This window comes from Capronia coronata (assembly GCF_000585585.1).
Source record: "Capronia coronata CBS 617.96 chromosome Unknown acBCG-supercont1.2, whole genome shotgun sequence".
Lineage (NCBI taxonomy): Eukaryota > Fungi > Ascomycota > Eurotiomycetes > Chaetothyriales > Herpotrichiellaceae > Capronia > Capronia coronata.
Genome location: NW_006912894.1, coordinates 1,456,091 through 1,483,793, shown reverse-complemented (window position 1 = coordinate 1,483,793; position 27,703 = coordinate 1,456,091). Strand labels below are relative to the sequence as shown.

Sequence of the window (27,703 nt, the reverse complement as noted above, 5' to 3'; positions counted from 1 at the left end):
GAGTTCAGTCAGCCCAGCGGGCCCAAGTTGTAGGGACATGCATCATACACCGGAAGTGCTGGCCTCCATACCCATTGTTGCTTGTGCACCTCACCTCATACCCGGATTCGCATGCTCGGATGTCCTGTGTTCAGTCCACTTGGCAGGAGTCTTCGGAGGAAGGTATGTCGCCATTGACGGAGTTGCAGTCCACAGCATATTCACCACGTATACCATTCCCATCCGAGGGATGAGAGACAAACCAAAAAAAGGATACCAATCATTGTCATGCAGTCATCACCGTGGAAGTGCGGACCTTAGATCTCTTTACGAAGCTCTCCTCCAATCTCCTTGCCGCCACCAGGGCCAACTTTCTTCAGCCTCAGCCGGACGGACAAGGGGCATCAATGGGGCCTTGACGTATTGTCACGACACCAGTCTTTTGTCTTTACATCTTGTTTTAATCCGTAAGCGACAGGGCGGTTTTGTTTGCAATTCGGCTAGGGATGACTATGGCGCGGTTTCGATAACGATGACTCGGAACGGTTCTGTGCTACACTTTGAGCTCCGAGCGATGGGTTCGAGGCTGGGTCGGGACAGGCTTGCCTGGATCAGTGGCAGTCAAGCAATCGATGCTAAATGCAGGTCACAGCATTGTTGGATATCTAGGTGACTCGGCAGGATTGTAGGTGAGGGCGGCGCCTGCAGACTCCTGGCTGCGATTGTATACATGTAACTTCCGAAGCAGTGGTGATACCATAAGGTGCAGTGAAGTGAGGTGAGTGAGGATTGAGCAGCACCTTAGGTACCACCTACCTTACTCATGGGTACCTGTAGTTACCTAGTAACTGCAAATGAGTGCAGTCACGAAGGGGAGCCAATGCCAGAGCTCTACCATTATTACACTGCTACTACTACCACAAACCGGTGACAACCACAGTTACAGAGACTGCATCGGGTAGGCGCTAGGTGATAGCTTCCCCTGCCAGTGACGAGCAGGCGCAGCCAAGAGTCTCTGGGTCACCAAAACCTAGTAGTACAGTTGCTGAGTTCCGTACATACCTAATAACCTGGAATCCTTTACACAGGACTCTCGTCCAGCCCCAGCATTTCTAGCCAACAACCATCATTATCTTGCCAGGCCCAGTGTGCGGCTGAGCGTCCTCTAACCTTTAGCTACACATCCTAGCTACAACCGGCGTTCTCGCATCGACGAAGGCGCTGACTTCCGTTTGGGCCCCAGAGCTGGTTGGCCTTGCACCAACGAGCTGCCGGGCTGAGGACGCAGGCCAGGCCACTTTCATGTTCTGACAGGGGACGGTGTACGGCTGTGTAAGATTACGACCCCCAAAACCCTGCCCTTAGGACATGTCTCATCAGGACCAGCCCCCTTGGACTGCCTCATTCGGGCCCCGAAAAAGTGCTGACCAGGGTTGGCAGACCATTCGCTTCGGGTTGGTGGAGCCTTTGCATGACCGCGACACTTGACCGAACAGCGTCTCCAGATTTGGATGCTTGCCATGCTCTTTGATTTCCAGCGCAGATCTCGTGCATGCCTACGACCCACGACCCACCAGGGGGCGCTGTCATTCACGACTGGGCCATTGAATCTATTTTCACCTGGCGCGCTTTTGGACCCGACTCCTATATGATAGCTGATCACCCCGTCCACCCGCTCCCTCGCTCTCTAAGCAACGCTCGTTTGAAGTTCGTCGACTTGTCACCTGCAACATGGAGGAAGTCTACGTCTTCGGCGATCAGACGGCTGACTGCCGGGCGTTCTTCACCAAGGTATTTGCCCGGAAAGACGATGTATTGCTGCAGAGTTTCCTGGAACGAGCTGGTGAAGCCGTCAGAGTCGAAAACAAAACCCGATCCCATCCCTCCAACGCAGTCCCTAATTTCTCCAGCGTCCAAGACCTAGTCGATCGTTATTACGGAGGAGATGCGAAGGACGCTGCAGTTGAGAGTGCCCTTGTTTGTATATCACAGTTCTCTCATTTCATTGGGTATGCTTCTCCAATTACCCCTGAATCTTACTGGACCGTGAGCTGACTTCCCACCGCAGCGCTTTTGAGGAACGACGACCTTCTTATATTCAGCCTAATACAGACGCACGTTTGGTCGGTCTCTGCACTGGTCTAATTGCTGCGGCCGCAATCGCTTCTTCGGATTCCCTCACCGCTCTCGTTCCCTTGGCAGTTGAAGCCGTCCGGATCGCCTTCAGAGCTGGTGCCCACGTGGGAAGAGTTGCACAGCAGATTGAGGGTGAATCCAAGCCTCAGTCATGGTCGACCATTGTGGCTGCGGACGAGAAATCCGCGCAGGCGGCACTGGACGCCTTTCACAAGGAGAAGAGTACAGCTCCGACAAACAGGCTGTGGATCAGTGCATCTTCAGCAACCTCAGTCACCATCAGCGGTCCGCCGTCGACGAAGGCCAGCCTCTTTGAAGATTCAGAGTTCTTCCGGACACAGAAAAATGCCTCAGTCTCGATATTTGCGCCTTATCACGCCTCACACTTACACTCTCCGTCGGATTTGGAGAAGATCTTGCGACCACAGACAAAGACAATCTTTGGTAATACCACTGTCCAATTTCCTGTCTGTTCAAGTGTGACTGGCCAGCCTATTCCGGCCGAAAATGGCTTTGAACTCCTGCAGGGTGCTTTGAAAGAGATCGTCATCGAGCCCTTGAGGTGGGACAAGGTGCTCAAGTACTGTGCGTCTGGCAAGGCGTCCGAAGCCAAGGTCTTTGCTGTCGGCCCGACAAATCTTGCAAGCAGTGTCGTATCTGCTCTCAAAGCGTCAACACCGAAGGTCACCCTCGAAGACCATTCAGGCTGGAGCACAGTCCCCGCCCGGGGCACTCGTGACACGAAACGACTAGCCGACATTGCCATCGTTGGCTACGCAGGCCGGTTCCCAGATGCCGCAGACAGCGAGCTCTTCTGGCAGCTGCTGGAGAAGGGCTTGGATGTTCATCGACCGGTGCCTGCCGATCGCTTTCCCGTGGAGACTCACACTGATCCGAGTGCGAAGAAGAAGAACACGTCTCATACACCATTTGGCAACTTCATTGAGAAACCTGGTCTTTTCGATGCTCGATTCTTCAACATGTCACCCAGAGAAGCAACCCAGACTGATCCCATGCAACGACTGATGTTGACGACGGGTTATGAGGCAATGGAGATGGCTGGCATCGTTCCGGGCAGAACCCCTTCCACCAAGCACGACAGAATTGGTACTTTCTACGGTCAGACCTCCGATGACTGGCGAGAGGTCAACGCCGCTCAAGATATCGACACGTACTTCATCTCGGGCGGAGTGCGCGCCTTCGGCCCAGGCCGCATCAACTACTTTTTCAAGTTTTCAGGACCGAGCTTTTCGGTTGACACAGCCTGCTCGTCCAGCTTTGCTGCCATGAATGTTGCTATCACATCACTCAGAGCTAACGAGTGTGACACTGCCTTCACGGGCGGTGCCAATGTGCTCACGAATTCCGACATTTTCTCCGGGTTGAGCAGAGGCCACTTCCTGTCAAAGACTGGGTCTTGCAAGACGTGGGACAATGATGCCGATGGCTACTGCCGTGGCGATGGTGTCTGTACCGTCATCATGAAGCGTTTGGATGATGCTATTGCGGACCGCGATCCAATTTTGGGTGTCATTCGCGGTATCGGTACCAATCACTCCGCAGAGGCCGTCTCGATTACACATCCGTGTGCGGAGAATCAGGCCTTTTTGTTCGACAAGGTGCTCAGAGAATGCAACGTTCACAGCAATGATGTGAACTATGTTGAAATGCACGGCACTGGTACTCAGGCTGGAGACGGGATTGAAATGGAGTCAGTATCGTCCGTCTTTGCACCACGCCAACCGCGGAGACGCCCTGATCAACCCTTGTACATTGGAGCGGTCAAATCCAACATCGGTCATGGTGAAGCTGTTTCTGGCGTATCAGCCCTGATCAAGGTGCTTTTGATGCTGCAGAAGAGCAAGATCCCACCCCACACTGGCATCAAGAAACAGATCAACAAAACCTTTGCACCTGATCTGAAAGAGCGCAATGTCAATATCGCCTTCCAACCGACTCCTTTCCCACGCCCGGTAGGTGGCAAGCGTATTGTGTTCATCAACAACTTTAGTGCAGCTGGTGGTAACACAGCAATGCTTTTGGAGGATGGTCCCGAGGTACCGCCTGAGCCCTCTTCAGATCCTCGATCAACCCACGTGGTGACAGTGTCGGCAAAATCCTTGTCTGCTTTCAAGCGGACTTTGGCCAAGTACGATGCATATCTCAATGCCAACCCGAATGTCGGCCTACCAGATCTCGCATACACCGTGACTGCTCGCCGAGCACATTACAGCTACCGTGCAGCGTTCCCGGTACAGTCAATCCCTCAGTTGCATGCATCGCTGAAGGCCATTCATGACCAACCCCACAACCCTATTCCTCTCGCCTCTCCTCAGGTGGCAATGGCTTTCACGGGGCAAGGCTCTCAATATTCTGGGATGGGTCAAAAGATGTTTGAGACCTCCAAGCAGTTCCGCGGCGACATTGAACAATTCAATGAGATTGCTCTCAGACAGGGTCTCCCATCTATCATGCCTCTGATCGACGGGTCCGTCGAGGTCCAGCATCTGCCACCCACGGTCGTCCAACTCGGCATGTGTTGCATCCAAATGGCATTGACTCGCCTTTGGGCTTCGTGGGGAATCACTCCCAGTGTCGTCATTGGCCACTCCTTGGGCGAATACGCTGCGCTCCAAGCAGCTGGTGTACTGTCGATCGCAGATACCATCTACTTGGTCGGCACTCGAGCTCAACTTCTAGAGCAGAAGTGCACTGCTGGTACTCACGCCATGCTTGCTGTCAGATCACCAGTCGCCGGGTTGCAGGATGTCGTCGCCAACAGCCAGGGCAAGATCGAGATTGCTTGTATCAATGGCGTCTCGGATACCGTCCTTTCCGGCACCATGGCCGACATTGATGTGGTCGCTCAGAAGTTGGCTGATGCCGGCCAGAAGTGCACCAAGCTGAAGCTACCATTCGCTTTCCACTCATCCCAGGTTGATCCCATCTTGGCTGACTTCGAGAAGCTGGCATCTTCAGTCAAATACCACGCACCTCGCGTCCCGGTGATTTCCCCTCTGCTAAGTGACGTTGTGAGTGTGGGTGGTGTCTTCGACGCATTCTATCTCAGCCGGCATTGCCGAAAGACAGTTGACTTTGTCGGCGGTCTGTCTGCCGGCATGTCAACTGCCACCATTAGCGACACTTCTCTTTGGCTGGAAGTCGGTGGCCATCCACTTTGCGCAAGCATGATCAAATCCTGCTTGTCCGCTCCCACTTTGGCTACCATGCGTCGGGACGAAGATCCATGGAAAATCATTTCCTCTTCTATGGCTGGTCTCTACACTGCTGGGAAGCCTTTGAACTGGGATGCATTCCACAAAGAGAATGAATCACTTCGTGTCCTGAACGACCTTCCTTGCTACGGGTTCGAGGAGAAGAACTACTGGTTGCAATACACTGGCGATTGGCTCCTGTACAAGGGTGACTATCCTAAGGCTATTGCACCTGCCCCAGCTGCAGCCACGCCAAGTGGACCGGCAAAGGCGAGGAAATACCTCTCCTCCTCCGTACAAGGGATTGTCTCCGAGCAAGTCAAGGGCAACACTGTGACCATCATTGCAGAGTCCGATTTTGCGAACCCCAAGTTGTTCCCTGTCATTGCTGGTCATCTCGTCAATGGCAGCGGTCTCTGCCCATCCACTCTCTACGCCGACATGGCGTACACATTGGTTAACTACGGTGTTGGCCTCTTGAAGCCCGGTGAGAAGGTCGACATCAACATCGGCACAATGGACAACCCAGCCCCGCTTCTTCTGAAAAACATCCGCGAACCAGAGACACAAATTGTTCGTATGTCAATGAAAATTGACTTGGATGCGAGAAAAGCCGATTTCACCGTCACGAGCAACAATGGCAAGAAGGATGTTGTCCATGCCAAGTGTGTCATTGTGTTTGAAGATGCTGCTGCCTGGAAGGAGGAGTGGAACAAGACCTCTTACCTCATCCAGTCGAGAATTGACCTTTTGAAGCACAAGATGGAGAACGGTGAAGCTGACAAAGTCAGCCGTGCAATGGCCTACAAACTCTTTGGTGCCTTGGTCGATTACTCTGATGTCTTCCAAGGCATGCAGAGTGTTGTCTTCGATGGCCCCGAATATGAGGCAACAAGCTACATCAAATTTCGGGCCGGTCCCAATGACGGTGACTTCTATTTCAGCCCATATTTCATCGACAGTGCTTGCCATCTCTCTGGTTTCACCGTCAATGCTACTGTCAACCCGCAGGCTGAGTGCTTCATTTCTCATGGTTGGAGCAGCCTTCGATTCATTGAGCCGCTACAGCACGACAAGCAATACTACGCCTACGTCAAAATGCAACCAGTGGGAGGTGGCAAGATGAGAGCAGGCGATGTCTATGTGTTCAATGCCAACAAAGAAGTCGTTGGTCTTGCTGGTGGCGTTCGCTTCCAGTGCATCCCGCGCAAACTCATGGATGTGATGATGCCCAAGCCCAAGGCAGATGCCAAAGCTGCTTCGGCATCTGCTGCCCCGAAACCTGCTATGAAAGCCCCAAGCCCGTCCTTTGCTGCGGCTCCTGCTTCCGTGGAACTACCCGCACCGAAGGCAAAGGCCAAGAAGCCAGTCAAGGCTGTAAAGATCAAGGCTCCCGCGCCACCGAAGCCGGTGTCTTCTGGCAGTCTTGCCAACCGTGCCTTTGATATTATCGCGAGGGAAATTGATGTCGACCAAGCCGAACTCAATGACGACATTCAATGGGCCGACATGGGCGTTGACAGCTTGATGTCTCTAACCATTTCGGGCAAATTCAGGGAAGACCTTGATTTGGAGGTCGAAAGCACTTTGTTCACCGACTTTGCCTCGGTTGGAGCCCTTCGAAAGCATCTTGGTGGCATGAATGCACCCGAGATTTCCACCGGCGGCGATACGAGCTCAGTTGATTCGACGGACTCGGGCTCGGAGAGCGACGACGACACAGTTGAGTCTGGCATCACCACCCCTGATACGGAGGACTTTCCCGCCAAAACCCAAGATCATGGCAAGTCCGTGGCGGTCGAAGCAGTCGCCCAAGCACCGTCTGGTCAGGGCCAGGACATGATTGAGACCATCCGTGTGGTCATTGCCCAAGAAATGGAGATGGACCTGATCGAGATCACGGATACCACTGACCTCAGCAATTTGGGCATGGATTCTTTGATGGCTCTGACTGTCCTTGGAAAGCTCCGAGAAGAACACGAGATTGATCTGGATCCGACGATTTTGGCTGATAACCCAACCCTGTCACACCTTCGAAAGGCTCTGGGCCTTGAGGCTCCGAAACCTGCACCAGCGCCCGCTCAGAAGCACGAAGTCAAGGCTAGCGTTGTCGTTGCCCCTGCTGCACCTCCAGTTGAGGTTGTGGTCCAAATGCCACCCGCCACCTCTGTCTTGCTCCAGGGCAATCCCAAAACTGCCACCAAGAACTTGTTCCTGTTCCCTGATGGTTCCGGATCTGCGACATCCTACGTGTCGATTCCAGCCATCGACAGCAAGAACCTCGCTGTCTACGGGCTGAATTGCCCGTTCATGAAGGACCCTACCAGTTACACCTGCGGCATTGAGGGAGTTTCGAAGCTTTATCTGGAGGAAGTAATGCGCCGCCAGCCTAACGGCCCTTATATCTTTGGTGGCTGGTCCGCCGGTGGTGTGGTTGCCTACGAAGTCACGCGACAGCTCAGTGACTTGTCCAAACTCTACCCCGACAGAAATTACACGGTCGAGAAGTTGATTCTCATTGACTCGCCTTGCCCCATCCGACTTGAACCCCTGCCCGCCCGCCTCCACCACTTCTTTGATGAGATTGGTCTGTTAGGCACCGGCACCGGCAAGACGCCGAACTGGTTGTTGCCTCACTTTGAGTACAGCATCAAAGCGTTGACAGCATACCGCCCGGAGTTGAAGTCTACACGTGACTTCCAAGCACCTCCGACCCTTCTCATCTGGGCCACTGATGGTGTCTGCGGCAAGCCCGGTGACCCGCGACCACCGCCTCAGGCGGATGACCCAAAGAGCATGAAGTGGCTCTTGGAGAACCGCACAGATTTTGGGCCTAATGGATGGGACAAACTTCTCAGCCCCGAAGCATGTAAGACGGTTACCGTTGTTGGCAACCACTTCACGATGATGAAACCACCTGTGGTAAGTTGATTATTGCTGTTCGTTGTGGACAACAGAAAAGCTAATGCATTCTCAGGCTAAGGGTGTTGGCCAATACATCCGCGAGAGTCTCTCCATCTAGAGGACTTCTTATGACGGCTACCACTCTCTTAGATGCCCACTGAGACATCTGAGACCGTGGGGTTGCTTTCCTGCGAGGACATAGAATTCCAGCCTTTTTACGAACGACTTCCTCGACTGCTATAAGAATCATGCTTGTTGGGATACGGGGAGCAGTACAGGGCACAGTCTTTGCCCCTGGGCATTTTTAGAGCGTCGGATCATGGGGTTTCTTGCTTGGTTTGACGAGCTTGCACATGGGTTGTTCGGGCGTTTGCTTGATGACCTGGGGCAAGCGGGTGGATTGGAGTTTGGTTGCTTTCACCTCTCTCCCTAGAGGTATTTCTACACCTGAGAACAATTGTCATTCATAGCTCAAGTACCAGGTCGATTTGACCTGCGACATCTAATGCGTACCACTTTTACCAAACATATTATCCAAGTTCGCGTGACACTATTGCACGGGTTGGATCTTGAAGACTAAATCATTGTCTGTGCTGCCACTCCGAGACAGTCACAGCCGCAACCGTGCCCAAACCCCAGCATTTCCCCACTGACGGATCGACATCGAACCTGGAATTATGGATATTCATAATCAGGATCAGGATCAGGATCTTGCGTCCGGTCCTTTGACCAGCTGGCCAACTCTTTATGAGTTCCCAATCTTGATTTTCTTCTCCTTTGGCTTCGGAATGCGCCAAATCTCCCATTGGGGATCGTTGCAGGACAGAATTCCGCTTTGCTCGGCCGACTGGCGTCGTCTGGGCGGCGAGTTGGGTCGATCGTGGTGGAATTCAGAGACGATCGGTGGCTTGAAGTGGTAGTCTTGGTGACAATCATGCTCGAGGCTGGCTGGATGCTCCATCGTCCGTCGCTGTAGATTTCATCCAGCGTACAGCACGCATTGTACATTGATGTACAGGAATAGCATACTGTGTACTGGGGGTCTTCCCTGCTACAGCAGATGCCACCCACATATTGACCAGACGGACTCCTCAGGTACCATATATCTTGTCTGCACACTGCCATGCTAGAGGAATTCTATATTCCTGCCATCGTACCATCCTATTCGATCCACGCGAGAGCCGAAGGAAGAGTTCAAGTTCTTCCACCGACATCCGCCTGAACATGTTCCAACCTCGGGACAATAATGACGTCTTGAAAGACAAGGAAGCAAGATATTTTTTTACCTACACCTGATAAAAATAGATACTCAAGGTGGCCTAGTAGGCACATTCAACCAAGGTGAGGTCAGGTAGAGGTAGGTACCTATGGTTCCCGCTCCCTCCCATCTCTCGACACTGGCATGCACGATGTCTACCGTACTACCACTCCCTGCATACCTTAGGTACCTTGGTTGGGTATATGCATGTCTCAGTTCCGTCTTACGGCTTGGCCGGAAAGAAACGAAGCTGAGAGCCAACAACTCTTCCGGCATGCAAGCCAACTTGAAGGCACTACGTACTACATGCAGAGGCGAGGTGGATGAATGCAGCTGACCACTACCAAAGTGGTAATGGTTGTGGTTGACGGTCGCTGGTGGCTGGGGGAGTCGACTGCCAGTGTGGGCTTCGTAGGTATAAGGTAAGGCGAGGTACCTAAGGTATCTTTAAGATGGACAGCTGAGGTAGATGAGGCAGGTCTTGTATCTCGTCATTCTGCATTAGCCTGCGGAGATGTAGTGCCTTGCATAGATGCTAGTGAAAGAGTAGTTGGAACTGGAGCGACGGCGATGTGCTCTGTTGGTATTGGTTTGCAAAAGGTTCCCGTCTCCCATCCGACGGTTTGCAAATCTTATCCGATTCGATCATGGCATCCATCTATAATGTCCATGGATTCCATCTTTGGGACTTGTATTAGTATTACTCCCCTACCTGCTGCCGCACCTGAGGTAAAGTAAGTACCTACCTATAGGTACCGTGTAGGATGTACGGATCTGACCTACTACTACCTTAGGAACTCCCTGTTTCATTCTTTGGGTTCAATAGCCGTCGAGGTGACAGCGGCCTGCCCCTTCTCTGATAAAGCAAGTTTAGTCCCCATTGCAGCTGCATCGTAATTCACCGAAGTTTGAGCTCATGGATCAAGGATCGGGATCATGGATACATACATTGTCGGTTGATGGGTTGGCTAGGAACCTAGGCAGTACCTAGTAGTGATTCTGACGTTTCCGGGAACAAGACTGACACCTGTAGACAGGCAGATAGGCAGACAAGACCCAGCACGAGGCAGGCGAGCCACGGTGATGACTTCCAATGATTGGGGAGTTCAAGTTGGAATAGAGAACAGAATCTTTTGGTCTGACGCAGTGTGACAGATGCGAAATCGAAAATTCGCCGTTACTGTAAAATACCTGACCTTTACATGACAGCGCAACGGGTTTATGTCCCAGTCTGTACCTACACTGTGGATGTACCTAAGGCACGTTAAGGTACCTAAAATCAAGGCCTAAGCAGCCAAAAGGTGCCCTGACAGGCTTCCATGCGACGGGCAATCAATCATTCAGCAAAAGTGACAAGTGACAGTGGCCACACCAGACATAATATCCAACATGTACCACTCACTGCAACCGTTGCACCACTCTACCACCTCGTCTCCTATTATGGGGTACTTCGAGACTTGGCTACTCTCCCTTAGGTACCTACCTAGGTACCTTAGGTGGGAAAATGGAAACATCAACATCAAATCTGCAGTCCTGCTACCAGACTACATACCGGTAAGGGGCCAAATGCCCTCCACTACTACCTACTGACAGAATGTGGATGGGCCAGACGCCGACCGTCGCAGCTTGACAAGACAAGCAAAGCGACAACAACGGTATTTGATCACAAGAGTGACCGTGCGGTGCGTGGCGGTCCTTGCCCCGTCCCATGGCTTCGGGACCGGCACGGCGGCCAAAGCGCAAGATTTCTATGCTCCGGTCGTCCACGGGGGTCCGTTGCTGGAGGTGGCAATGATATGTCGGTTATCATGGCTGTATGTTTCCTGATATTCACGTCGTGGGCGAGAGACAATATGAAACAGACGAAGAGACCCATATTGTCGCAATCTACCGGGTATACTGGATGTAAGTCACGTCGCAGGCCCTGTCGCTTCTCTCGTCGCGCTACCGATCGTCGCATACATAGCCTTGTGGCATCGTTTTCGGACGGGCATATTGCCCTAGAGAAGCCTCCAAGCACACGTATACTTGATCTTCGGCCCAGCAAGTCAACCTTATGTACGACTCGGGACCTTTCACGGTCGATGTTGCGTGTTGCGTGTGAAAGGGAGCTGAAGCATCCATCTTGCTGCCCACGCACCTGCGACTCGATGGCTCAGGGGGTGCGGTCAGGAGAGGATTACGCTGGCGGGTATGGCATCCGTGGTACTGATGTCCTCGAACAGATTAGGTCTTTGTCCGGTGAACATGTCTTTCCTCTGCCTCTTATCTATTTCGTCTGGCAGCGACACAAAACTAAGGTAGAGACATGTGTCAGGCCCCGCCCACCGCGTGGTCTCTTCAGACCCGAGTCGCCAGCGTCGTGTCTACAGCACTCCCTTCCAATTTGCCCTCGGCCGTCTCGGCCACTAATAAGACCAAGAGTCGGCGAGATACGCTGGGCATTACAGTACTACATTGAACGAAGCGAAGCAGGACTGGCAGCGCGAGCCGGAACTCAGCCACCACATGGGCCCATGCATAATGTTGATTCGAGTGCATGTTATCAAGACAGGTAGGGCGCCTCATGGAAGCAGCATTTATTCCAAAAGAGGACAGCAATCTAGCCAAAGTACTGGGACTGCGGTGTCATGAAAAGTCATCTCGTTATCATTGATCCTACCCAATTCCCAGATCTCAGCCGAACAGATACCCGTGCTCGACGCTTGGTGGGAAGATCTCTGTCCAAGGAACAGCTATGCCATCATCCATCCTGTTGGCAGGATCACAAGCGCCATAGACGTCCTCATCCTGGGCTTCACTCCAGCTATTCTGTGGTACAAGGGCCTTGTGGGCGTCGTCGGTCTCCCAGACGCGCCTCATAAATTCCAGGGCGGAGTCGAAGATCCAGATTCCAGTCTTTTGTTTCCAGCGCTCGCCATAGTCAACCACGAACTTCCTAAGACCTTCGTCCGCCATGGTCAGCTCGCAGCCCGCGAGGATGATGGGCAGCAGGCACTGTTTCTGGAAATTACTATGGGATGGGATCTCAATGGCTAACCCGAGAATCTCTCGTGCTAGGCTGTGTGGGTTGAGTGTCGACAACGTTGAGGGAAATGCCATTTCCATTTCCATGTCCATTCCCGACTGGCTGGCCATCTGTGTCTGTCTTCGACGAGGCCAGAGGACGCGTGACATGTATAGCAACAGGGTCGTCTTCCAAGCCTTGGACATCAAGGTGAGCTGTCTGGTAGCGTGTTCATTAACCTGGGCATCCACGATCTTGGCCGCCAGCTCTGAAATCGTCTCTGGCGAGACCGTTTCGGGATGTGCAGCTGCTACAGCGAGGTCATGCATGTCGAGGAACATGTCATCCGGCAGGCCATTGAGGGCCAAAATGCTCCATTCGTGCTCGGATTGCCACGTCATCAGGGCCTCCAGGTATTGTCGGGGGAAGATGGGTCCGCACCGGGAGATCAGTGCAGCACTGACATCGTACCAGAGGAGCATGGCGATCTGGCTTCTCAACCGCGGACGCGATTCGGCGGAGCAGATGCCGCCGTTGTGTTCGAGAATGCGAAAAGCCCCTCGCAGATGGATCGACCAGTTCGAAACGCCCGACTCGGCGTAGTCGAGGGCGAGCAGAAGTAGAGAAGTGCTGATCCCGGACTCAAACGACAAGTCGGTTAACCGGGTCGCAAACATTGCCAGTGCGCGCGCCTTGAGCCGGAGGACTGACAGCCCTTCCGGCTTGCGGCGCAGATGTGCTTGCTGGCGTTGCGACAGGGCCACGGCCGCATCGCGCACGCAGGAAACGTCGTCTTGAATATGTGGAAGCGCCGCCTGCCACGGATTGACTTGCACGGCGTAGGTGAGACTGGTATAGGAGAAGCAGGAGTGGTAGAAAGATAGGGAGTATTCGAAGTCCCCAGGATGACTTCCAACCGAGGGAGATAGGGAGAGACGAAAGTCCTGTGCATCGTACTCGGCCGGCGGTGTATTCGTAGTGGTCGTCAATGACAGCGTCGAGGAGGAGAGTGGCGAAGTCGGGGAACTAGGATCCCACATCCAGGAATGAGAAGGGCCCGAGGTCATCATCGAGATTGGGCTGCCCTTCACCACCATAGAGCTGGCATTGGTGTTGTTCGAAGCGATTGTCGAAATGCTCGATTGGGAACTCTTCCTCGATTTCCGTCTTGCGCTTCGCTTCCTGGCCTCCTGCAGCTGATCCACGAACACGAATGAAGCCGGCCGAGGGAGTGGTTGACTGCTGGGCGCGGCGGGTCGTTCCGGTTCGGATTTGATGGTGGTACCCAAGGGCTTGAACTTGGATTTCTCCATCCGCAACGTGCCTCGTTCCCAGTCCAACTGTTGCACGTAGCCCGCGCAGATGACTCCATCGGCGAGACAAGCGCTGCATCGAGGCCTTCGTCTATCGCAGTGCCGGTGGAGCGCAGAGCATGTGTGGCAATCCGACTTAGCCCAACCCAGGGAATTGGTTCTTTTGCCGGGTAGACGTCTCTTCCGCGACACTGGTGCGGATGTTGATGGTGATGGTGATGGTGATGGTGATGGTGATGGTGATTGTGATGATGATGTTGACATTGCCGTTGCCGTTGCCGTTGAGGTCAAAGCCATCGTAGTTTCACATGTCATAGTTACGGATATATTTCATAGTATGATTCCAGGGCCGTGGAGTAACTTAGGAAGCCTGATCAATAAGTAGGAGACAGGTTTCTTGTGTGAAGTCGAGAACGTTGATAAGAGAAGGTCAAAGCCGATGTCCTCCCAACGGCTTATCTTTATCGGTCATCCGTCTGCCGAGGCGTTAATGATTATTATTGGCTGCCGTTTAACAACTACTGACTACGAGTCTCAGGACCAAATCTCGGACAGTGTGAACATACAGTATTGAAATATCTCCTACAGCAGGGCATCCCAGAGATTCGACGGTCGGCCCCAAACAGACAGGCCTATGGTAGAGAATATTGCACGTAAGCTTGAACAAACGATCTGAAATCACAGACTGAGAGCGGCCCAAGAGCAGTTGCACGCGCAACCTGCCGCTGCGCCGTGTCATGGCAGCACTTGGAAATGGCAGCAGCAGTGTGGGAGGGTAACAGAAACAGGAGCAACAATTCAAAACATCTCAATCATCGTTTCATTAGCCAGTCGACATCTATACGGTATAAGTACGCCTTTGACTTCTAGATCGCCTACTACAAAGCCCTACTAGCTCCTTCACTTGTAGTCATCTCACCACAAGCCCACAAGCTCACCCCCGCAAGGGAACCTAGCAGCAAAAAACTTTTTCCACAAACCCCTTTGATATGGGGGTTGTGGGAAGTGAAACCCGGGTTCGCAGGGGTTTTCCGGTTTGAGGGGAGGTTTGGTGACAACCCGGGTTCGCAGGGTTCTCGGTTCGAGTGGTGGTGGTGGTTGTCACAGTCGTCGTTAAGCCCGGGTTCGCAGGGCTCGAAGTGTCGAAAAGTCGCCGTGGTGGGATGGGAGTGCGGTTCGAACTCGAGTCTTTTGTCGTCGGGTCGCCCAGTCGAATGGCTGCCTTCCACTACGGTTGAGCCATAGTGGTTTGTCCTGGGCCATTCGGTGCTGGGGGTCTTTGCGTTATTGGAGAGAAAGTTTGTGAATTCAATCAATAACCCTGCTGTTTCCCATGGCTTGGCTGAAAGTGAATCATCGCCGGCACCTTGGAGGACGGGAGTGATACACCATCGCAGGCCAACACCTGTCTTGCCCGCGGCGGCACCCCGAGAGTCAACGCTGAGCCTCGTAGAAGAAGCGATACCCTCTAGTGGTACAGGGAGAATGTATGGCCATAGGTAAGCATGGCTACCAGGCCATGGAACGATCCAGCCGTGCTTGTATGAAATGGAACCCACCATTATAACGTCTTTCAGGCGGCAAGAATCGGTTGTCTATGAAGAACATAACGCTCAGGCCTGGGCTGGGAAGTTTCTCGGCAGGCAGGCACACAGTCCCGACCAAACTCAATCTCAAGGGGAATTGTACTTATTTACCAGCAGAGCCTGGCGCATTGGATGATGGCTTTTCCTCGTATTCTGGAGCTGGCATATCATCTTTGGGTTAAAACGATAGCCACGGAGAAACGAGATATCGAAGCACGTTGCAGCGGACAGCGGACATAACATCAAGTCCAGGAGTCTAATAGGGTGTCCGTGTCATAATATCTCAGCGATCTGGATCAGACCTGCAGATGAAACTACAGTACATGTGGTGAAGAGATTTAAATGTCCGTATATGTCTGGTCTTCTAGGGGTGGCTGTGGTGAGCGGTGTGGCTGCTCGTGCCACAGATGAGATTGGCTGGTGGGCCATGCTCAGATCTACGCTGTCGCACGTGCCATGTCGGCGCACTTTCCCTCCCAAGATAATTTTCTCTTGGCGACCTCTGGCCCTTCTCCGGGGGTATATATATCTGCTTTCTCTTCGCCTGATCTTCTTCTTTTTCTTTTCTTCATACTTACCTTGTGGGAGCGGCTCAGCTCAAGAAGTGAGTCCGCTATGGCGGTGTCCCTGCATTGCACAGCGCGGTGGACATCGCCATTAAGTGTCCTTCGGGGCTCTTATCCGCGTATTTTTTGGCTCTTATCATCTTTTCATCATCGGTTTTGCCTTGAGCAAAGCTTTGGAGAAGAGACTGCGGCTTTGGCCTGGATTGGAGACCGGGGAGAAAGTTAGAGGCAGGCCCTGTATTTACTGCAGCTCTAGGTCGAACGGGCACAGTCTTGGGGTAGAATTTGAGCTGCAGTAATCCCAGTTCGGTTTGATCTCGACATTTTCCCAAGCAGCGGCGGTTTGGGACGCGCTCATACGTCTATTCTATGCATCCGCTCTCCCTGGTTTGCGAGGTCTACGGCTGCCGTGATCTGCACCTCGAGGAGTGAAGTTCACAATCTCGGTCGAACCATGCGACCCTGGCGTGTGTGCGAAGGCGAGAATCAACACCAACGAGCTTTTTTCGAGGTGCAGAATATCCCGATCGCAACAGCGTCCTCACGAGTGATGTGTGAGAGCTAACTGAAGTTCGTGCCAGGATTTGCCAGATCGCACCCCCTCGAGCTCCTCGTCCGTTGCACGTCCCTTCAGCGGTCCTTGCTCGACAGCAGGAAGAACAAAGTTTTAGAGATCCTAATGGCCAGAAAAGGAGGATCACTCAGGTACACATTGAACTACTGAAAGGCGTATTCTGTACGGGCGGCTACGATCCATGGCTTCAAGCCTCACGTTAAGATCACGGCAGGCTACTGGGCGACAGGCGCTGGAAATCGGATATAGCACTCAGACGAAAGTTAGATTGCTTTGCTGTGTACTAAAGCTGTGGATGAACGCGTCCTCTGCTGCGGTCTCTCGACGCTGAGCTCTGAGATCTCAAGTACGAGAAAAGTCGCGTCTCTGCTGGCTGAACCCCGCATCGGCTTCGCAGGCGCTGATCAGGCCAAGTTACTAATATGAACGGCCGCGGTCTCTACGTATCGGTAAGCCGAGGGTAAACGGATCAGCAAAGGCTACTTGAATTCGTGCTCTTGCACTGGCATATCCCAATGTAGGCTCTATGGTGCTGACGGGTTTGTACATTCCCTTCCATTTTTCAGTTCCTCGCACAAGTTCATATCCATTGGCGACTGTCAATATGCCTCGTGAACCAAGACCGGCACTGAAAGTGCCCGAAACCTATTCCTCGCTTCTACTTCAACATATCAAAGTCTCCAACGTGCCCGCTTCATCCCCTACTGTGACCCCTGTGATCTTGATTACTCTGAACAGGCCCGAGAAACACAATGCCTTCACAGAAACTATGCGACTGGACTTGGAACGGGTGTACGAGCTCGTGGACATTGATCCTCGGGTCAAAGTCGTGGTCTTGACGGGTGCCGGAAAAAGCTTCTGCGCCGGGGCCGATCTGGAGATCGGTTTCCTAGGAGCAAAGGATGAGAATGGGATCATCAAAAACCCCAAGACAGGGCGCGACGTGGATCATCGAGATGGGTACGACCGAGCTCAATATAGGAAGGGAAACGCTGGCTAACTCTTTACAGTGGCGGGAGAGTATCACTAGCAATCCATCACTGTTCCAAACCGACCATTGCCGCCATTCAAGGTGCAGCCGTGGGAGTAGGTATCACGATGTGCTTACCGGCGTGCATACGGGTCGCATATGAAAAGGCAAAAGTCGGCTTCGTTTTCAGCAGACGAGGGATCATCATGGAGGCCTGCTCTTCCTATTTTCTCCCCCGACTTATTGGACACTCACGAGCATTGCATCTGACCACCACCGGTTCGGTGTATCCCGCAAATCATCCGCTGTTTGGCACCTTGTTCTCGGCAACGTGCCCAAGTCCAGAAGCTACGTTGACTCGAGCTCTTGAGCTGGCGGATGAGATTGCCAAAAATACTTCGACAGTCTCGACAAAGATGATGAGAGAGCTGATGTATAGGGGCCCGGACAGTGCCGAGGGAGCGCATCTTCTCGACTCAAAAATCATCCATGGCTTGTTCGGCAGCAAGGATAATGTTGAAGGAGTGGAGAGTTTCCTTCAAAAGAGACAGGTGAACTTTACGGGCCAAGTGCCGCGAGATGCTCCAGACTGGTATCCATGGTGGCAGCAGGTCGACATAGGCGATAAAGGAGCAGAGAATAAAGGGAAGTCGAAGTTGTGAATATTTCGTGGAAATCTAGGCCTGTAGGAAACGGAATTATATCACAAGTACAACCAAGATGCCCAATAGTACTGACTGCCCGAATACTTCGCTCGGGAAGTACGTACCTACCTTAGGTACGTAGTAGGTGGTCAGCGTTTCTTGGGCTGGATACATCAGATACTGTGATACTGATACCCTCCTGCAATTCTTTATAAGCAGAGAAAGTCGAGGCCCCGTTGACATGGACACGCGCGGTCTCATTGGCGAAGTGGCGCTCTGTTGCGGCAAAACGATCACATCATCAACTGCGGATCGCTTGGTGTTCGCCCATTTCTGGATGCTGTCATCTATAGATTCACATTTGCCCGACTAACCACAACGTCCTTTAATAGCCCGGTGTGCCCTCGTCTTTCTTTCTTTTCAGTGACATGTCCTTTGGTTCCCGCCGTTTCCTTAGGCAGTGCGCAACTACCTTTCACCCCGGCACATCGAATCTGTCGTTGAATAGATCCTTCACCATTGAACCTTTGCGCCTCGCGACCTCCTCCCCTCCCTCCTCCGTGTCCCGACTCGCCGGCCTTGCCAGGCAATTTTCCTCTACTTCATTCAACATGGCTCCTGTCACGAAACAATACGATTACATTGTCATTGGAGGAGGGTCGGGCGGAAGTGGTACAGCCAGAAGAGCCAGTGGATGGTATGGCGCAAAGACGTGCATCATTGATGCCGGGGTGTCAGGCGGCACCTGTGTCAATGTTGGGTAAATATGATATTCTACTGGCAAATAAATCTAGTTCTGGGCTGATGCATCCCAGATGTGTACCGAAGAAGATGACGTGGAACTTCTCCTCAATCAATGAGGCCATAAAGGCAGGGCGCCACTACGGCTATAATTTCGACAATGGCTATTCGTTCGACTTCAAGAGCTTCGTTGAGAAAAGAGATGCTAGAATAAAAGTCCTGAATGGCGCATACGAGACCAACTGGGCGAAAGAAGGAATCGACTTGATTCACGGCACCGCGACGTTTGTCGGCGAACATGAGATGGAAGTCAAGCCCAAGGACGGCAGCGAACCCTTCAGGATCACGGCGCCACATATTACTATTGCAACGGGCTCATATCCGACGAAGCCCGAGAAGATTGCAGGGTCAGAATATGGCATTACCTCTGACGAATATTTCTTGATCAAGCACCTCCCGAAGAAAATGGTGTTCGTTGGGGCAGGGTATATCGCCGTCGAACTCGCAGGAGTGATGAATGCCATTGGAGTGGAGACACATTTATTCATCAGACACGATACTTTCCTTCGGAAATTCGACCCAATGGTCCAGGAGACCATGACCAAGCATTACGAGGAGCTGGGAATCCACGTTCACCGCAACCACCCAGGCATCAAAGAGGTCATTCAACTTCAAGCAGCCGCAGATGCGTCCGATCCGCGTGAAAAGCAGCTGAAGCTCGTCATGAACGATGGCACGGAAATGATCACCAACGAACTCCTATGGGCCATTGGGCGAAGTCCCGAGATCCGTGACCTAGGGATGGACAAGATCCCTATCAAGCGCAACGAATCCGGCCACATTGTGGTGGATAAGTACCAGAACACATCGGTCGAGGGTGTCTATGCGCTGGGAGACGTGACAGGCCAGGCTGAGCTCACCCCTGTTGCCATTGCTGCCGGGCGACAGCTGGGCAACCGACTGTTTGGGCCTCCTGAACTCAAGGACTCTCATCTGGATTATGACAAGATCCCCTCTGTGGTGTTCTCCCATCCCGAGGTTGGGGCCACTGGTTTGACAGAACCACAAGCCATTGAGAAATATGGCAAAGAGAACGTGAAGACATACCACACCAAATTTTCTGCCATGTACTATGATGTGTATGTTTCACTCCATGCACTCCGCCCGGTATGGTAAGGACTGACGCTCTCGCAGATTCCCGCCGGAAGAGAAGAAGAAAGAGCCTACTGAATTCAAGGTCGTCACTGTTCTTCCAGATGAGAAGATCGTTGGCTTGCACATCCTAGGCAAAGGATGTGACGAAATGATGCAGGGCTTCGGGTAAGTGAAACCTCCAATATAACATAAAGATGGGGACTGACCAGGACAGCGTTGCCGTCAAGATGGGCGCCACGAAGAAGGACTTTGATTCATGTGTTGCCATCCACCCAGTGAGTAACGATGGATCCTCGGCTGCAATTAGTCCAAACTAACAATTCACAGACGAGTGCAGAGGAACTGGTCACTCTGAGATAGAAAGGGATATAGTGACGACCATCGATGCCAAACACTGGTAATTAGACCAAATTGGGATAAATCGACAAATCTCCTAATTGGGACTGGTACATTATAGCGGTAATGCCAAGATAGCAGTGACGTGTGTTATGTCGTGGACTTGAACCATGAGCGCGTCTTCCAACAATTTAGAATCTGCCAACTCATAATGGAATGTCGTCGACCTTAACGCGTCCTAATGAGATGGAATTTGTCTCACTGGCATTGAAGATGGCCTCCTTCTTTCACGGGTGGTTGCAATAAAGCGTATTGATATCTGCGTGAAAGAACCTCTTTTCCTTCATGGAGTGACGGCCATGAATCCATCTCTCTTGCCACACGCGTCTCTACTTATTAGGCAAGGCTGAAGCCATCGTCACTAATATCAACCTTTATAGGCAGCATCATCCCTCGCTATCCTCAAACCTTCCGTGATCGTACTCTTGTTTAGATGGCTACTGGCTCCAAGTCTCGCTTGGATGAGTCTTGGGTGGTTCAAGATCACGGTGACGACAGCATCAGTTGGCATGATGAGCATGATGATTCCGCCACAACAGACTCGGCCGAAGACTCAAGACTGAGCAAGTCCAAAAACCCCAGCTCGTCAAAGAGAAAACCTACCACCGGCCGGTCCAAGCCCTCCAAACAGACCATGCCTGCTTCGACAGAACCGCAATTCATCATGCCCTCTCCCTTCACCTCGACAAGCGTGCCTGTGGTTGATAGGTTGGCCAAGAAGCGCAAAACTCAGATGACTTCTAGGGCAAATCCACCAAAGCAGCAGAATGAGACGGCGTCAACCAGGCCATCAGTGCAAGAAGATTCACAGGACACAGTAGCATCCAGAGCAGCCGATCAGTTGGTCGTTATGTTGGGCCATTGTGCCGAGTGGACGCTCGACATTGTCGGCCAAACTCTGAAGGCGTTGAAGAAGCCTATCTCGTGGTTGCTAGCGGCATATGTATTTGCTGGCATAATGATGCTTGTGCAGAATCTCCTCACTTCGTCAATCTACGCCGCCTTGTCGCCCATCTGTCGAGTCCCTGGCGTATCCTTCCTCCACCTGCCCATCTGTCAATATGCCCCGTCCAATCCAAATGCTCCGACGCTTGGTGAAGGTGCCTCTGCGCCCGTGGAGTTTGACGAGTTGATGAAGACGCAAGCCCACTTTGAGGAGATACTCTCAGAATCCGCCACGGGGGTCACTCTGCCTCTCGACATGAAACGGTCCGAGACTTCTATCCGCGACCTCCGGCAAATCGTGCGGTACTCGCAACTGGCGTCGCGCAACGAGCTCGTCCTGGAATTCGACGGCTTCATCGAAACCGCGCGCATGGCCAGCTATGACCTCCAGAAATTCAACTCCCACGTCGGACGCGGCGTGGACATTGTGCTGAGCACTGCTCGGTGGACACAGCGGGTACTCGACGACATGGCCACGAAGCACTCGACGCGCGGAATGATCCCGTCGTTCATCCAAGACCGGCTCCTCGCGCCATTCAAGCCTGTCCAATTCACGGAGTCGGCCTTGCTGGAGCAGTACATCGCACACACGAGGGTTGTAGGGGACGAGATCGAGCGGCTGATCGAGGAAGCGCAGGCGCTGCTACTTGTACTGCAGAATCTGGAGGATCGACTCGAAGTGATCCATTCGGTGGCGCTGCACGACAACGTCGCCGCGCAGGCCGGCAAGGACGAGATCCTAGGACACCTCTGGACGCTGCTGGGCGGTAATCGGGTGCAGCTGGGCAAATACAACAAGCAGCTCACGCTGTTGCGGCAGGTCGGGCAGTACCGCAAGATCGCATGGGCGCATGTCTCCGCCACGATCCTCAAATTGCAGGCCATGGGCGCCGAGCTGGAGGAGCTGCGCACCCGCGTCGCCAGTGCGGACCTCCTGCAGCATCATCGCGAGATCCCGCTCAGCGTGCATGTCGAGAGCATTCGGCTGGGTGTCGAGAGGCTGGAGCAGGGACGGGAGCGAGCTAGACGCCTGGAGCAGGCCCATGTTCGAAGGGTCGTGGACGGGGCAGAAAGTGAACAGCTGCTACCTAGATTGGGCGCTGCATGATAGTAAAGGGGAAACAAAGGCCCTTGGGGAGACTGAAGACCATTTTCATTTCTTAAGCCGAGGTTCTTCTGGTGGCCAGGCATGAGTTTGAGTTTTGAATCGAGACAGAAAATACTAGGACATCGGGGACACCACCTCCTGCAGGATTCTGTGTCGCGAGGCAAGACTGGCCACAGTCATGAGAGAGAATAAATGAACATATCTTAACCACGACTGGATCCTCTTTCCAAAGATCATATGGTTTGCCAGAGGCATTTGGGCCACTGTTGATGGAGCAAATACACCAAGATCCAATGCACTCTTGTTCTCCTGTATGAGATTCTTCGCATCTCCGTAGTTTACTAGCCTTGGATTCCCCTCCATCTCCAATATTGAGATATGCCAACTTATATAAGAATCTGTTCCTTTTTTTGCCCGTCTCCCTTTTGAGATAACATAGAGTGGTCAATACCACTCGCTCCTTGCGCCCGTAGGCCCACGGTCCATTCCGACGCCCTGCTGAAGGTGACAAAATGACCTAACTATACATACACAGCGGGCTGGAAATCCAACCTGTCGGAACGCAAACAGGCCAAAGTAGCTGCAAGGAAATGCAAGCAAAAAAGACTCGGTAGACTAAACAAGGAAAACGGAACATGTTTTGACAACGATAAGAGAATCAAACAGCATACTGTTTACTCATGCCGAAGGGGGAATAATAAGAACGCAGAGAGATACATGGAAATGCCAAATGCAACAGGGTATCGGTGTATCGACTTTCAAAGGTCAAGTGGAAGGACAAACACCAAAAACCCAAACCCAGGAAACCCCCAAGTTAAACAATACTCCAAAGAAGGGTATGTCTTTTGCAATAGTGCCGTCGAACGTACACTTGTGATGCTGTGTTCGGCTGTCGGGGCTTAGACCATGTCCCCGACATCAGGCTCGCGATCAGGCTCACGATCAGATGCATGATCGATACCAGGCCCAGGCACACCGAGACTAGCGGTGCGTGGTCTCACCAGGCCATCTCTGGTCGGCGGCGCGGAGAGATTCATATTCATGGCCACAGCTGACGTGGCCATCGCCGCCGAATGGAAGCTGGCTCGACGCATATGGGCGTCTTCCTCTTCAGCCCAAGCCAGACTCTCGTCCGGCAAGAGGATGGCGCGGTCGATGCTGACGGGAAGGCCGCGATGTCGGCCGCGCAGCATGACGGCGCACAGGACGAGTTTGCTGGCCGTATGCCAGGCCCCGCAGAACGAGTACGCGTTCCAGGGCACGCCGGTCGAGATGCCGACGCAGCCGTAGGCCGAGGTGACCTCGAAGATGATGTTGAAGGTGGAGAAGACGACCGGGTCGCGTTCGAATTGACCGGTTTCGATGGACGTGATGATGAAGACAGCCAATGCGATCCACCACAGGTCATGACCCAGTTGGCCACGGAGCTGTTGACGGACGAAATCTTGCCGAGTCCATGGAGACGGCGAAATCCTGGATGGTGCCTGACTGTGAGTCATTGTCATGGTCTTTTTCAGGCCGTATAGAAGCTTGTTTCGCGGTTGCTCTGTTTTGGTTTTGGTGTCTTGAAACGCGGCGTTATCGCCTGGTTGCGGCGACGGTAGATCTTCCGCGTAGAGACCTAACGAGCGTTCTTCGTATACGTTTGTGTTGCGGATCGTCATGGTCACAGGGAAGGCGCTGATATACCTGGAGAGCACATCGACAAGTCAGCTGCAGAACCAACAGAGGCTGGCCTGAAGATCGACAGACGCCGACGCTACCGGGACCGGCTGGGGTGTTGATACCCGAGGATAATCACAAGAAAACCAACTCACATCATCAAGACGTATAGCACCAACAAGCCGGATCGTAGCCCAGAGATGCTGACGACGTAGAATCCCCCACTTCGGACAGCAAATGCTTGAAACAGTCCATCTAGAACGCGGAAATGCGGAGTTATTGCCTCTGTCACGGGATTGCCAATGTTGAGCAATTCGAAGGCCATCCAGTCAATGCCGTTGAGCATGAAGACTGAGCAGACCAGCCACCATGTCTGAGCGCTTGGGAACAGATTGGTGTAAACTCTTCGAGGATGGTCGAGACAGAAATCCAAGGTGCGGCGACGGATTTGCCATTCCTGGGAATTCCAGCTCCTGGGGATCAGCCTTTTCATGGTCCATAGCATCAGCCGGAGGAAAGGCGGGAAGCATGTATTACCAGCCAGGATGAGCAGACTCAAGGTGAGCAGGACGTAGTAGCTCGTCTGTAGGGCTGTTGCATTTGCATCCAATAGTGCCATGCCGGAATTGTTGAACGCCGAAACGGCAAAGAAAGCACCGGTCCAGAACGGGTCGAGTCCTAATTTTCGGCCATGAGAGTTGTGCTATAATGCCTAACTGGGGGCAGCGCGCTTACCGTTCCTCAATGCTAAACCCGGCCGATTGGCTTTGATCCAGGCACCTACGCCTAGAGCGCCCAAGACTTGGAAGAGGACAAAGTAGAGAGGTACCACCCAAGATAGTAAGCAGATCGCGTCATACTCGATGCCTCCGAGCTTCTTCCTTTCCTTGTCGCTGAGATGGTAGATTTGACTGTTGCGACCTAGATAGCCATTGACTGTATCCAGGTATTTGGTCAGAGGGTTTCGGGGTCGGTCAACCGGGTCGTCCTCGACCTTCAGTCCCTCAGTGAAATCATGATTGGCGGGCCGCGCGTTTCGAGGATGATTGTCGAACCCCTTCGCGCCGACTCCATGACCTTCGAGAAACCCCGACCGGTGACGTGGAATGGAACGAGATGGGTGGTCAGGATGGTCTCCAGCGGCGAGGTCGGCAGGGAATCGGATGTGCCCGTCGTAGTCCCGGTTGGTGCCTTCGTCCACCCTGGTTGAGAGCTTCGACATTTCCAGGCAATCTCCAGACTGTGACCTGTGATTGTAATTGTCCACCAACCCTGTGTCTGTGTACTCATCATGACCACCGGGGTGAATGGGCATGGCCCGACCACGGACTGCACCGGAGGCGACAGCAGCCTCACGGTCGGCACCTGACGTACTTGCTCTTCGCTTTGAGAAGGAGAAACTGAACGAATGAGGGCGCATAAGACGTTTCCGACGTCTGGCTGCCAGCTCAGCAAACTTCTTTTCGAAAGCACGCTTTCTGACATGCAAAACAGCGATGGACACCCATATTGCCGAACCGATGATGATCAAGAGGAACAGAATAATCTGTTGCCATGTGTTGCTGTCCCATGATATCAGCAAAGGAAGCAGGGATAGTATGTTTCCTCCACTTACAGTTCTGATAAGTTCACTGTGTTGAGACCTGGAATGCATTAGCAAGATCAATAAACCAGAGTGGTTCCGCTCACCCGCCTCCGTCATAGCCGAGATACACAGAAATAGGCTATCAATGTACGAAACGGACTGACTCGGCGTCGACGAGCCCCAGAATATCACACTGGCGAGCAAACATGTGGCGCCAAAGTACAGATAGTGGAGGTTGATGAAGGAGAGCGTTGGGAGGTACGACCGGACATGATTGTTGAAAGAAGCATGAGCCCGTGTTGCCATTCTTCCAAGACCTCCACGCCGTCTCTGATCTTCCATACGTGAGGTATGATGACCTGCGCCCTAGCGGCGCCAAAAGGAGCCCGAGAGGGATGTAGCCGGTTTGTTGCCCGACGATGCGCAAGCCGTGGTGCGAGCCCGAATTGACGGCGGGATCACCAGACGCCCGCATCTGGATCTTTGCAATTGTCATACCCCATGGCAGTAATGCAACGCAGCCTGAAAGCCGCGATCGATGATTGACTATCGTCAAGCTTTAGGGATCAAACAACGGGCGAGAAGCAAAATTCAAAGAAAGGGGAAGTCGAAGTAGAAGTTGGTGATGCCAAGAAAAGTGGATTCTACCCCGAACTCATCCCCGTTTGAGAACGGGGTGATGCCGCCCTATACTCACCCCCGGCGCGCGCTGCTTGACGCACTACAGTATTGATCAGAGCCATACGAACGCGTACTTAACTTGGTTTGAAACGGGTTCGTCTCAAACTCCAACCGCGCAGCAGTACACAGATCTGAAGGAGGCGGAAATGCTTCAGATGCTGCACCCACCGACGACGATTGGTGTGGAAGACGGGCAGTCTACTGACGAAGACTGCTTGGATGGCTGCAAATGCTGCCGTTGCCGTGAAGACATCAACCCTTCGACCTCCCACAACAGATGCCATGGCAGCGGCGAATAAGAAGCAGAAGCCCCGAATCACCAGAAGACGGTAAAGCGTGTTGTTGACGGAACTATGGCGATGATTGAGGCCGTCGGAATGGCCGCGGACAGCAACATACACAGGAGGTTACCTGCAAATATGACGAGGAGGCTTTGGTACTCCCAGATCTTGCCGATTTCTGCCTCAACCGTGTGAGAAGAGAAACGAGAACCAATGTACAATGTACCTGTATACTCTTTAGAGATCAAGTCAGGCTCGTCTTCGAGATATGAAAGTTCAAGCTGTAGATATACTCCCTTCCTCAGCCACATCAACTGTTGGATGGGTGGCCGAATCAGTGCATTTTCACAGACGATCTCCGATACAAAGTAGACTTCCATCACCGTTCGGTCTATAATCCAACGTTGACTAGGACAGGCTCATTTTACCACTCGTTGATAACCGAGGAGCTAGTCGTGACTGGAGACTCCGGTACAAAACCGATGTCAGACCTTAAGCACCTTGGCACTTTCAACATGGGAGTCAGTGGCAGTCAGGTGGTGTGACAACAATTCCCTTTGGCGTCTTGCCGGAGATCGGATCTCTCTCCACCTTGTCGTTGGCTGTCCATAAGTGTCAGGACGTCGACTGGAAGGTACATGATATTCTCACTGGTACCAAGAATCGGTGGAGAGATCACTTCTCTGCTGACCGTGTCTTTTGAGGTACATTCGCTGGTCGAGCTTCACTCGAGTAATGCGCGTGAACAAACATATGCCAGGGCGGGGGCATACCTGGTATAAATTAAAAGGCAAATAAATGCCCGGTCGATCAGGGTCCAGAGTCCAGGGTCGAGGGTCGAGAGACAAGGGAGTATGGGAACACCTTCCACGAGCATAACCCTACTACTAGATTGGTCTAGAGATATAGCATTGGCATGTCACAACAAATGTCAAAACGCACAGTTCAGGTTCTTCTGCAGTCGCTCGAACACTCCAACTACCACCGATGTCAACGA

The 27,703-nt window shown here is 52.8% G+C and overlaps 6 protein-coding genes across 6 annotated transcripts; 4 read left to right on the top strand and 2 right to left on the bottom strand.

The window, feature by feature from the left end:
* Window positions 1-1,710: 1,710 nt before the first annotated feature.
* Window positions 1,711-8,261, top strand: A1O1_02207 (uncharacterized protein; the record flags this gene model as incomplete). The annotated part of the gene is made up of 2 exons (XM_007723118.1): window positions 1,711-1,988; window positions 2,048-8,261. The coding sequence occupies 2 exons, from the start codon at window positions 1,711-1,713 to the stop codon at window positions 8,259-8,261; spliced, it is 6,492 nt and encodes a 2,163-aa protein (XP_007721308.1).
* A 3,907-nt stretch (window positions 8,262-12,168) lies between these two features.
* On the bottom strand, window positions 12,169-14,109 carry A1O1_02206 (uncharacterized protein; the record flags this gene model as incomplete). The annotated part of the gene is made up of 1 exon (XM_007723117.1): window positions 12,169-14,109. One exon carries the CDS (start codon window positions 14,107-14,109, stop codon window positions 12,169-12,171), a length of 1,941 nt encoding a protein of 646 aa, XP_007721307.1.
* Window positions 14,110-17,142: 3,033 nt separating this feature from the next.
* A1O1_02205 (enoyl-CoA hydratase) lies at window positions 17,143-18,170 on the top strand (the record flags this gene model as incomplete). The annotated part of the gene is made up of 2 exons (XM_007723116.1): window positions 17,143-17,498; window positions 17,549-18,170. The coding sequence occupies 2 exons, from the start codon at window positions 17,143-17,145 to the stop codon at window positions 18,168-18,170; spliced, it is 978 nt and encodes a 325-aa protein (XP_007721306.1).
* Window positions 18,171-18,763: 593 nt separating this feature from the next.
* Window positions 18,764-20,408, top strand: A1O1_02204 (glutathione reductase (NADPH); the record flags this gene model as incomplete). Its single annotated transcript, XM_007723115.1, has 5 exons — window positions 18,764-18,912; window positions 18,968-20,032; window positions 20,088-20,213; window positions 20,263-20,323; window positions 20,376-20,408. 5 exons carry the CDS (start codon window positions 18,764-18,766, stop codon window positions 20,406-20,408), a joined length of 1,434 nt encoding a protein of 477 aa, XP_007721305.1.
* Window positions 20,409-20,877: 469 nt separating this feature from the next.
* Window positions 20,878-22,497, top strand: A1O1_02203 (uncharacterized protein; the record flags this gene model as incomplete). Its single annotated transcript, XM_007723114.1, has 1 exon — window positions 20,878-22,497. One exon carries the CDS (start codon window positions 20,878-20,880, stop codon window positions 22,495-22,497), a length of 1,620 nt encoding a protein of 539 aa, XP_007721304.1.
* An 899-nt stretch (window positions 22,498-23,396) lies between these two features.
* Window positions 23,397-26,050, bottom strand: A1O1_02202 (uncharacterized protein; the record flags this gene model as incomplete). Its single annotated transcript, XM_007723113.1, has 6 exons — window positions 23,397-24,186; window positions 24,315-24,837; window positions 24,895-25,437; window positions 25,534-25,721; window positions 25,775-25,802; window positions 25,849-26,050. 6 exons carry the CDS (start codon window positions 26,048-26,050, stop codon window positions 23,397-23,399), a joined length of 2,274 nt encoding a protein of 757 aa, XP_007721303.1.
* Between the last annotated feature and the right edge of the window lie 1,653 nt (window positions 26,051-27,703).